This window comes from Typopeltis vanoorti, chromosome 17 (assembly GCF_054136105.1).
Source record: "Typopeltis vanoorti isolate ZY-2024b chromosome 17, IOZ_Tvanoo_1.0, whole genome shotgun sequence".
Taxonomy (NCBI): Eukaryota; Metazoa; Arthropoda; class Arachnida; order Uropygi; family Thelyphonidae; genus Typopeltis; species Typopeltis vanoorti.
The window spans coordinates 20,596,556-20,609,390 of record NC_143565.1 but is presented as its reverse complement, the minus strand read 5'-3'; the positions used below and the strand labels follow the sequence as shown (position 1 = coordinate 20,609,390).

The window sequence follows — 12,835 nt, the reverse complement described above, 5'->3', positions numbered from 1 at the left end:
CTAACTCTCTCACTTTTCTCTTTTGCTACCTCAAATAATTCCCTCACATCCTCTATCATTTCCATTTTGTCCTCTTTCAAATCATTTGTTCCTGCCACAATTATCATCTCTTTCACCCTCTGTTTTTGCAGTCGAATAGATTCGCTGACGTCCTTTATGTTCGCACCCTGCTGGTACGACTCTCTAAGAGGTGTAATAGTTAAACTCTCAACTATTACACCTCTTAATAGCAAATCCCCATACAGCACTCGCTCCTTCATTTTATTGACGTTTACGAACATTCTATTATTTGCCGTCACAGACTTTCGCCGGTTATTTGTCGGTACGTTCAGCACACATTTTTCCACACCTTCCAGTTGCCTTTTAGTTCTGTGTATCGCACCGTTCAAACGGGCAATTTCACTACTCGCATTTATCTCACCATTTTCATTATCAATCAAATCATCCATTCGTTCCGTATTTCTACCTTCATTTACACTTTCAACGACACTCTCACACCTATCTGGCACTACCACGCAATTCTCTAGCACATCGCCATTTTCTACATTCTGACTATCGTTAACGATATCACTCTCGCCACACGAAACACGCTTGAAATCCTCATTCTCTTTACACTTTCTGCACATATTAACTCCACTATCACTTTCTAACCGAACTCCCACCGCTCTTCGCAAGGTATACATCTCACAGACAGCACATTGCATAAATTCGTTTACATCAAAACTCTTAAACAAAACAAGTGAATTGCATGTGGTAACTAATTAAATTTATTAATTTTCTTGGAATAATAAAAGTTAGTATTCTCTAAAGAAAAAAATATAACTGCAGTATTTCTGAAATACTTTTTATTATGATTAAATCAGCAGAACAGAAAAAGTAATAAAAAAAAAGAGCAAATATAAAACAATCTAAATAAATCATGGATTATTTTTATAACATAAAGATTTTCTGAGTTATTGATTAAATACTTGCTTCATACGAAGCAAGTTTAGTATCTTGTATGTGTGTGTTTACACACACACACACACACACAGGTCATGATCTGTTACTACTACTTGTATATTGCAAATTACACTAATATATCATTTAGCATCTTCGCTTGAATCAGGATTCCAAATTATTTCTATTTCATTAATTTTTAATCTGTGGGCATCAACAAAACATAAACATCTGGTTTTGTATTATTGATAGGTTTTAATGTATAAAATAATTGTATAAATTTTTTTAAAAAATGCAGTTTAATTTATCATTCACTGCTTTATAAAAGTCATTTTTGTTCAATGAAACAGATATTAGTTTTCACTTGTTACATTACTGCATTGTTATAAGATTAACATGAAGCCAGCTTTGAAATGTTATATGTAGGTGTTAACTGACCTAAAACTTGATTATTCTTTATGAAATCTTTTAGGCATAAAGGATCTTGATTCTATCAATTTCTTCATTAGTACCAGTCAAAAGTTTATAGAAAGATATCATCACACACACTGAAGATTTGGGATTGTAGCTGCATTTTGACAAAAGTCTTTTCATAGTCATAGTTTCTAGTTTTTGTTGCAAAGATAAACCAATAGAATAAGAAATGAATGTCATCAGAAGAGAATTTTATTGAAAATGCTGTACTCCTAAACTGTTTCAGCACTAGCTATTCCTCTTCAACCCATACTGATGAAGAAATTAAGAATCTTACCTTCAAGGGAGATATTAGAATTCAAGGGAGATACAAGATTCTTAAGCCTAGAACACAGAATCTTATAAACATCAACATATAATAGTGGGCTCTCATACTTCAGACAGACTGTCAAATTTAGACACCATTGTTTTATAAAACTACAAAGATCAGTTTTAGTAGCCATACAGTGCAGATTAGTGACTGCAGTATTTCTGCAAGAACAAGTGGAAATTCTTTATGAATGCTAATTCTTCTCTGAAGACTGTTCAAGGAAATGCAAGCTGTGTTCATCCATTAGCCAAATTAAAACCACATGATTGCTTGAAAACTATTCCAGCTTTGGAAGGTCATTGCTTGAAATTCACTGCACCATTCTTTTATATATACATGTAGCTACTGTTACTTGGTTCAACAAACTCTGTTGTTTTGGTCAGGGAACCAAAGAGTACACTGAAAAGTAAACTGAAATGATCTTATCAAAATCGAAAACGAACACACCTATCAGCATAAGAAGTATCAATGAAACACCAATTACTTCTAAATAATGAGATGATTTATTCAGGCACTGGAAATCAGGAAAAGAACGAAATAGCTATAATTCTCAATAATATTCAAGGATTATATCTTCATGTTTGTTGTTGAATATTGTGGCTACTGTAGTTCCCCCCATCTGAGGATTTGCTATCTGCGGTTTCAGTTATTCATGGCCAACCCGGTCCAAAAATATTAAATGGAAAATGGAAAATTCCAGAAATAAACAATTTATAATTACATTGGCAAAGTGGATATTAGATCCAACATTATTTCAAAGCCAGATTTGTAGAAAGTATGAAAGTTTTGTAAGTTGACGTGAGATCTTACGAGCTCGGCATCTCTGGTTGTCTTAGCTTGCTCTACTTAAGTAGCTAAGGGATGCTGAGAATTGTATTCTCGTAAGCCATCAGATCAACTTATGAAACTTTCATAGATTCTACAAACATTTGGCTTTGAAATGATGTTGGATCTTTAATATCCACTTTGCCTATGTAATTTTACATCGCCGAAATATATGGCTCTTTCTTTTAGTAATAGACAATTCATAAGATTTAAATGGCATACGCCATTCTGAGTAGTTCTTGGTTATCAGATCATTTGTCGTGGTATTGCAGTGCTTGTCTTCAAGTAACCCTTATTTTAGTTAATAATGGTCCCAAAGTGCAAGAGTAGTGAAGTTGACACTTCGGATATGCCAGAGAGAAGCCGTAAAGTGCTTCCTTTTAAGTGAAAAAGGTGAAAGTTCTCACTTCTTAAATTAATAAGTAATAAAAAAACGTATGCTGAGGTTACTAAGATTCCATTCACATTCATATAACTTTTATTACAATATGTTGTTATAATTGTCCTATTTTATTATTAGTTATTGTTGTTAATCTTGTACTAAGCTTAATTTATAAATTAAACTTTATCACAGGTATGTATAGGAAAAAGAAAAACATAGTCTATATAGGGTTCGGTAATATCCACAGTTTCAGGTATCTGCAGGGTGTCTTGAAACATATCCCCAGCAGATAAGCAAGAACAAGTGGGAACTACTGTGTTCCTTTAAGCAAGAACAAGGGGGGACTACTGTATTATTTTATTTTCCTAATCAGTTTGAAGTAATATAGTGCAGGTGAAAGTCAGACAATTTGGGCCTGTGGTCCTTGTGAGGACCGGGGAAGAAATGAAGGAATTTTTTGAGTTATTAGAAAGGGCAGCTGATATAAAGAAAAAAAGAAAAGTTGATCCCAGACAGAGAAATGTCTTGGGAAAATTTGGGAAAAAAAGAGTTATATTATAAGAGTTATATTTATTCAAGAAACATTATACATGTTTCTTGAATAAATTATTCAAGAAACATGTATAATGTATTCAAGAAGAATACACATTTTCTTGACTGCATTTGTGTTGGGAGTTTTCTACCATAATGCTGACACTTCTGGTTTCATTTAGCACTCTTTCAAAGTAATTACTCCTGACATCTAGGATATCAGTATCTTCAGTTTTCACGTCACCTTCATTGTTATTATTAAGAGAGACCTCCAGGGAGTCAGAAACTCATCGAGGGAGGCCACATACTACAAACACCAGCTATCATACTTATTCTTGAATTCATTCACGCTGGTTGCACTCACAACTTCTAATGGCAATCCATTCCAATCACGCATCACCCTCTGAGAGAAAAATCTAGCCCTCACACCCTTCTTGGCTGCCTTCATTCTCAGCTTCCAAGGATGCCCTCTCGTCCTTTCCCCACCCTCCAATTATGCATGTTTCTTCTTCACCTTCATCTTATACATATATAGGCAACCGTAATTCAGTGTTATTACAATGCAGATATGGATTATAAAGTAGGTACAGTAGCAAACAAATTAATCTGAATACTTACATTTTAAAGAGAAATTTTAATTTTGCAAGAAAATAAGTACAAAAATTAAACTCTGACTTTACTTAATAATATATATGTGTTTTATACCTAATAATCCTCTGTTCCTAATAAGTTCATTAATTCACTTACACATGGACTCTCATGGAAAGAGTTCCAAGTCTGTTTTTCACTTTTTCCCACAAATTTTCTATTGGGCTAATGTCAGGTCAGGAGAGTTAACATCCAATTGCCACTGAAGCAATTGGATGTTGTGATTTTTGAGGAACTCTTTCACTTTTTTTTTTTTTTTTTTTAAATGTGTCATGTAGCGAGATCCTGTTGGAAGGTGAGTTCTTTGTCTTCTGGATCGGTGGGACTACCCTTTTCTCTAATATTTTTATGTATTGGTCACTTTTCATCATACTGTCACGTGTAAAACAACCCCAGGACTTTTTTTTTGAAAGTGGACTAGAGAAGTCTTCTCAGTTGCTAATTTGCAAACATAGGGTACTCACTCTTCTTTGACAAAGAAATGGCTCTCATCTGAGAATATGACCTTCTTCCACTTCTTAACAATCCACTCTTTGTACACGTTGGCCACTGGAGCCTCTTTTCTGCATCATCTTCATCAACAGATGATGCAGTTGTTTCTTTTTTGGTCTGTGGGCAGTCCTCCCTGCTTCCATTTGTGAAAGCTTTAAAAGTCTTTTTTGATTTACATTCAGATATGTAAATTAAAGCATCACAGTATTCCTAAACAATTTTTCAAATAAGAATTGCTTTTATTTAGTACAATCTATCTTGTTACAGCTGACTCTAGTCTTCATGGTCCACAAGTGATGATTTTCTAATTCCAAGTAGCAAATGTAGTGTTGATATCTATCTTGTCATACACATAACTGTGGATCTGCCAGTTCTGTCCAAAATATGAAAGACGTGGACATTTGCAATCTAAACACATCCTTAAATGGAATTTAAGGATCTGTTAACAAACAAGAATCCACTAGGTAGAAAATAGTATGCAAATTACTGTCCAAAGAACCTTGCTATAGTTGTGTATTTTTCAGATAACCATTCATGTATGAATTTGTGACTTAACTTCTTCTTCCGAATTGTTAGTATTCTATTTCGCTTGTAATGCTATGTGTGCTTTAGTCTTGATTATTAATTTTTAAACAAGATGACCTTAGCAATGTTCTAAGATCTTCTTCTTCTTCTCTCTTCCATCATCTATGTGGATGATGATGAGGCCAAATGAACTCTTTCCACTTCTGTCTGTCCCTGGAGAGTCCGATCTGTTCCCATTCTGATCAAATGGCCAAACCATCACAGTCTTCTTTCTTGGATTTTGTCTATTATTGTTATTTCTTGTTTTAGTCGTTTCCTTATGTCTTCGTTTCTTAGTCGATCCAGCAGAGATACTCCAAGTAATCTTCTTAGCCAACCCATTTCAGTAACTAATAATTTTTTCTCTTCAGCCTTTTTGGAATTCCAGCATTCACTTCCATAGAGGAGTATTGGGAGGACCATTGTTTCACAGATTCTTACTTTTGTTACTTGTTTGATGTCTTAGAATTCCATATTTTATTAAGTCGTCCAAACGTTTGGGATGCTTGACTGATTTGTCTGTTTATATCTTTTATAATTTCACCATTGTACTCAATAACTCCTCCAAGGTAGGTGAGATTTTCTACCTGCTCTAGATTCTTACTATCAATTTCAATTTTCAAATTGGTGCTTCTTTTTCCTATTTGCATAATTTTTGTTTTGTCTATATTTATGTTTAATCCAAATTTTATACACTCCTCCTTTATTTTATCAGAAATTCGCTGTAGATTTTCTTTTGTGCTTGCAAGTAATGCAACGTTGTTTATAAATTTTAAATTTGTCACATTTTTTCCATTTATTTTGATTCCGGAGTCTTCATTGTTTATGTATTGGTTGCTTCTTCCATTGTAAGATTGAACAGGTCTGGTGACCGATTGCATCCCTCTCTTACTCCACTCTCTGTGTGGAACCAGTTGGTTAAGATGTCCTCCATTCGTATTGCACTTTCAGATTTCTCATACAGATTCTTTATTATTCTTATGGTTTTGTTGGGAATTCCAAATTCTTCCATAGTTTTCTATAGTTCTCTTCTATGGATTGAATCAAAATGCCTGACTCAAGTCTATGAAATTTATGTAGCAACTTTGGTTGTACTTTAGTGTCTTTTCTATTAGCTGTCTTAAGGTGAATAGTTGATCAGTTGTGCTTTGCCCTGGTCTGAAACTGGCTTGATCTTCTCCTAGTGCCAGTTCTATATATAGCTTAATTTGTTTTTGGAGTACTTTTGTAAAAACCTTACTTGGAATACTGAGGAGGCTAATGCCTCTGTAATTATTGCATTCTGTTTTATCTCCTTTTTTGTATATAGGAGTTATGACTGATTTGGTCCAATCAGTAGGCACTGCTTCGCTTTTGTAGATCCTTTCAGATAATGTTTTTAATGGTTCCAAAAGTTGTTGCTTTTAAGAATTCGGCATGTATTCGATCAATGCCAGGTGCTTTCCCAGTTTTGAGTTTTTTTATGCTGTGTGCTATTATTTCTTTGGTAAAGAAATAATTTTTTTCTTCTTTATTTCTTCTTCCATTTCAGTGGCTGGAATCATAATATCCTGGGAGCTGTTTTTATTATATAAATCTTTGAAGTATTCTTCCCATCGAGCCATTCTTTAATTAGTTGTCCCTCTTTGTTTTTGATCATTATACTTTTTGTTGTCCATGTCTTACTAATTTGGTCTATTTGTTTATATAATCCATGAAGGTTATTTTCTTTTGATAGCTTTTCTGCCATTTTGCATTTTTCTTCTAACCAGTTATTCTTGTCTCTTTTAACTAGTTTTCTAATTTCTCTGGTTAATCTATTATATTCATTTCTGTTATAATTCTGTTTTAGTTTCAAGCTTTTCCTTTGATCGCTTAACCTTTTTACTTCATTTGAGATCCAATCCTTTTTACTTTCTCTTTCTGTGTAACCTATTGTTTTTTCTGCTGAATTTAATATTATTTCCTTTAATTTGCACCAATGTTCTTCAATGTTTATATTCTGTTTTGGTAGTTCCTTCAGGTTTTTATCTAGTTCTAGTTGATATTTTCTTAGAATATTGTCGTCTTGTAGTTTTTTTACATTCAGTCTCCTTTTGACTCTAAAAGTGCTTCCAGATTTTAACTTTATTCTTAGGTTTGCTAATACTAGCTTATGGTCTGATTCACAATCTGCAGAGAAGGATCTGCAGTTTAGGATACTTGATTTTCATCTTTGGTTTACAATAATATAGTCTATCATATTCTTGGGTCCATTTTCTTTGGGGTTTTGGATGTTTAAAGAGAGTGTTGGTTATTGTTAGTCTATTATTTGAGCAGAAGTTTAGCAGTCTTTCGCCACGTTCATTGCTTTTTCCATACCCGAACTTTCCAGTTACTCTTGGCCAGGTATCCCAGTCTTTGCCTACATTTGCGTTTAAGCCCCCCATTACAATTAGGAGATCTTGACTTGATCTCGTAATTGTAATGGGGTGATCTAAGATAGTAGACTGAAATACTGGTATATTTAAATTGTTTATTTCATGTCTTTTTTTCAGTTTCCAACACTAGTCAACAAAAATTGTGTAACTAGAATCAAAATAGGTGAAGTCTATATATTTGGTGAAGTAGAATTTAAAAATGAAACAAATGTGGCAAAACACAGACTGCTAATTGTTGTTTAGTAATGAGGATAAAAATAGTAAACATGATTATAGGAATTTATTTTTCAGATTAAAATTTAAAAAAAAAAATGGAATTTAAAAATATATTTTATAAAATCAATATAAGGCCAAAATTTAAGTACTTGCTTATATTGCTATATTTAAATCAAGTAAGAAAATAAAAAGATTAAAATTATGCACAAATTTAAGTGTGCTTATAAGTACTTTTTTCTCTCTTGAAATTTCTTTGTACGTTGTCTCTCTTTGAAGAAACAGCTAGTAAATCTCATCTTGCCAGCATTCCATTCCATGTTCTGTAATATTTGCTTCATGCCTCACTTTTTCATTACCTTCATTCTCTTCACTGAAGTGCACCAAAAATTTCTTGAAAGACGTCTAGGTGAGAATGAAGTGAATCGTTAGTGACAATCTGAATCACATCTTGTGCTATTTTATAAGTTGATCATCCAGTTTATAGTTTCAGCTTTATTGTTGCCTAGGAACTCTTCAGTAATATCTTGAATGGTTTCTTTTCCTAATTTGATGTCAAATAAAATATACTTTCTTGAAGTTTGAAATTTTTTTGGAAACTTTCCAATTGGGTAATGAAGTGCAGTTCTGTTTTTTTCTAATTTCTTTTAAAAAGTTTATCATAAAACACTGTAATATACCATAGAGGCAGAAATGTTTTCTTGGGGTTAACAAGTACTGTTTTATGTCCTCTTTTCCTGGCATAAAATCTTTTTTGGAAAGGCCATATATACTTGCCATGATTCTATCATTGCATGTGCAAGAGGTATGGAAGTATTCTCATTACTGTTATGTAACAAGATTGCCTTTTAAGCTTGTTTTGAAAAAAAACAAGTGCCAGTCTTTATCCCAGCAGAAACAAATTCCATCCTTTGTCTCAAAAGGGGACACATCAAAGTATTTTGGAAAAATTTCTGTTTTCTAAAACAGATATTTTTCCAAAAGAAAAATTTCTTTTCTGAAACCAGAAATTTTCTTTCACAAAGCTAAATTCCATCATTGAAGATAAAATCGAAATAGTTGACATTGCTGTTTCCATTAATACAAATTGCTAACATAATTGTTAAATTCTTTCTGTTTAGTTATATCCAAGTTTGTGATGATTACTTCCTCTCCACATCAGAAGCAGACGATCAATCAGAAAAGAGTGAGTCACTTGTCTCGTGACAGATTTTGTTTGGATCAAGATTTTCATAAATACTCCAGATATATGGTTAAATGGAAGTAGAAATTTGTTACATGCTCTTTTGGTGATATTCAAATCAGTAGCATTTTATAATAGACCTGCCTAAATAATAGATCATACTTTTTCCTTATTTCATCAAGTCATATTAATGTGACAAGATGTGCAGAAATTACTTTTTTTTATCATGGTCCCCTATTTCATACCCAAAGAAATTATGCAGTCCTTCTGCACAAGTGATGTTTGCAGCTTACTTGAACACTTTAAGTAAACTACATACATAACAAAATTGTTTTATAGTGTCTAACTTTGTATCTTTGTAAATGTAACTTAGTGATAAATTAAAGAAACAAGAGATTCAAAAATGTCTGAGTGCAAGTGACTAACAGATCAAGTTTGTTTTATATTTCTTGATGCATGACAGGTTCGGACATCTTCAAACAGGTTTAGACCATTATTAACATGCTTTTAGAGTCACAACAGCTACAAAGGGGCAGTAGTGACAATAATTTAACATTTTAACATTATTGATAAATTCATGAATTATTCCAAACTTATGAAAAATGTATATTAAAAAAATCCCTGCATGATGGATTTTTTTGGATTGCAGACATTCATCTAGGCACCTCAAATATTAGAATCACTTAAATTAATTTCATAAAATAAAAGTTTTCAAGAAAAACTTTGTTTTTCTTTTTCTTACCACCTCTATTATATATCAGTAAAACACTATATAATGTATTGAGAAAAAATCATTTGTGCATTCAATTGCAAATATTTTTCTTCTCATCGTTCTTTTTGATTATAGCCTTTGCGAGGTATAGAACTACTCTGTAGAGCTATTAGCAAAATACAGTTATTCCCGTCACAACTAACTTCAATACATGCCGATCTCTGTCAGGTAATGTACCGATTAACTCATTTATTGAAATAATGCATATTTGTATTTTAAAGAGACTTTTTGTTTTATGTTTGAAAGATATTCTTTTATCAGGCTTATAGTAACATTTGACAGGAATATTTCAATACTGCTAGCAAAGTCACTGTCCCATTTAGAATAAATATGGAATCATTTTGGATATTAGCAGGTAATGGTACCTCTGGATAATCCCACATTGGATTGAGTAACTAATAATGCCAAGGAGTAGATTTCAGAAGATAGACAGGAAATGAAAAGAATGCTGTTCATTATTTTTCTTCCTCTTATGTATTATGCCATCTATTTGCGGTTGGCCTTTCTACACGATGTGACTTTACGTGCAACCCCAATTGACTTTGCCATAGAGTGTGACGGTGGGTGTGTGTGGGGGGGGGCAGGAAGGTATTTTTTGTATGTAGAAGTGTGTGTGTGTATTCATGGGGCCGGTTTTCCTGTTCTGAGAGACGAAAAACTTGAGTTTCTGAAAAAAAAAACTTCACCTCCATATGAGACTGACTGACTCGCCTTTAGTTGAAAGAGACCAGACCAGAAAAGGATGCTCTTTATAAGTTTCATAAATCTGGTAATCAGAGTTACTTAAAGATGTTGCTATTTACTGTAAGTGATAAGAAAGTAAGTCCTCGAGATGAGAAAGGCTGTTAGAAAATATGGGAATTTCCTCATTTCCTGCACTATTTGGGTGACAAATCCCATGACTTGCTTTGGTTTGTGGCTAATATATTTTGCATTTGAAGAGTCCCAGAAATGTAGAGAGAGAGGTAGGAAATGCTTGCATGAAACCTTGGAAAATTGAGTGATAACTCAGCTAATAACAGACCAGTTTCCCTGTTAAGTAGCACATTAAAATTAATTGAAATAATTATCATGCAAAGGATATCTCCACAGACTGAAGGTGACTTGCTTATTCAAGCGTGATTCCAAAAGGGTCAAGGCTGTCGATTAGGTGTTGGATTTGACTGAATGTTGAGAAAAGGTATGATAATCATGCTAGTTCAAGGCTGTTTTATCTGCAGTCATCTTTTTATGAAGCTCCTGTAAGATTTATGATTTTTTTTTCCTGATTTATTGAGTTTTCATAAATTGATTTGTATATTTTTAGTATATTGTTGTAGTTTTTAGTGGATTTATTCTATTTAGTGCATTTAATAATTGTATAATTGTAATATAATAAAGAAATGGCAAATACCTATAAAAGCAGAGTACAAGTTAACAAAGCTACTGGAGATGGGAACCTTTGTCCATCTGAGCAGATGCATTGCAGCACCATTGTTGAAGATATCGGTGAGGATAACTTGATGTTTGAAATATTCAGATTCAAACAAATTATTAGACAATCAGTGAGAGAATTAAAAATGTTAAGAAACAATTAAAGTAACTCAAATGGGACAAGAAAAATCAACAAATAAGAAGCAGGAAAATGTTGAAGCAGGTAAGGTAAGAGTGGATAAGTATAATAACAGTGAGGTAAGGCAAAATATTACAAAAAAAGAAGTAATATGGTACAGTGTGATTTGATCGTGAAATTTGCAGTTACTGAAGGAGTCACTGCTTCGAGCTTCCTGTGAGCAAAACTTAAAGATATGGCAAATGTAATGACAAAACCAAAAAGTAAAGGAGATAGCAGTGATTGTTGGAACTAATGATTTTATTAGTGATAAACATTATATGAGAGCGGATATGAAAGGATTATTGAAAGAAGTGAGAAAGAAAAGCAGAATTAAAAATTATTATCTTATTACTGAGATAATGACTGAATTGAGTTAAGAAGGAAGCCTATGATTCATTGCTTTGATGCTGAGGCTTTGTAGAAGAAATGTGAGTTTTTTTTTAATGTGTAGAGTGAGTTTGATGGTAGAGAAAGGGTTCGTAAAAGAGGGACAACTTGCACTTGAATGGAGTTGGTATCAGGAACCCGAACATATTATTCATTGGATTGAGACCTGATGCAGAGAGTCAGGAAAACTAGATTGCGCTATAGTATGCAAATGTGACAATAATATGGTCATTCAGCATGGTTTTATCTGGTGAAGGTGGGTGTGGAAATTTACACTTTGAATTCAAACTTTTATGACTGTGCTGTGGACAGAAAAGAGAAGGTTGCCCAACCAAAGCCAAGCAGATTGCAGATGTCATCATCATAATCATCAAATTCCTGATATATACTCTCAAGGAGTGTACAGGATATGATAGTACTACATGAGCAATTACATCATTACTAACTTCCTATCTACAATTTTCTTCCAAATCAGTCTGTTACCTGTCAACACTCCAACATTATCAGATTTTATATTTCTATCTTCTAAGGCACTTTTTACTATATCAATCCACCTATATCTTGGTCTTCCTGTGGGTCTTTTTCCTGCCAACCTGGCAGAGAACACTTATTTTGCTAATCCTTTAAGTGACCATACCACCTGAGATCAGCTCTTCTAATGCATTCCTGGATGCTGATAATGTCAAGTTCTTTCCCATTATCCTCATTTTTAATATGATATTGCCATTGATGCCATCTGTTCATGCCCCTAATCTTTCTCAGGACTCTCATATCTGCTGTCTCTAGTCGAGTGTTTTACTTCTGACCCAGCTCTCAGATCCATAAGTGAAAATTGGTTTGAACACTGTCTTGTATACAGCTACTGTATATTATCGCGTATAATACGAACTGGAAATTTTGTTTGAAAACTAGCCCTAAAATGCCATGTTCACCACGTATAATGCAATCTGATAATCTTGTTCCATAACATTATAAATAATACAATACGAATTAACGAAAGAAATATTTATTTTAAAACAAAATGTCAAAATCCTTTAGATTCTTCTTCTTCATCTTTTGAGTCGTCAAACATTTCATTTATAAATTCATCTGTAGGGATTGCATCATCAGTGTAGCAGTTGT

General features: G+C 33.2%; 1 protein-coding gene across 1 annotated transcript in view; it reads left to right on the top strand.

Moving 5' to 3' along the window:
• Nucleotides 1–12,835, top strand: part of CSN3 (COP9 signalosome subunit 3) — a 218,263-nt gene that overhangs the window by 28,026 nt on the left and 177,402 nt on the right. Inside the window, exon 5 of the mRNA XM_090407666.1 lies at nt 9,808–9,900. Within this exon, the coding sequence (XP_090263792.1) occupies nt 9,808–9,900 (93 nt within the window). The remainder of the gene's footprint in view (nt 1–9,807; nt 9,901–12,835) is intronic.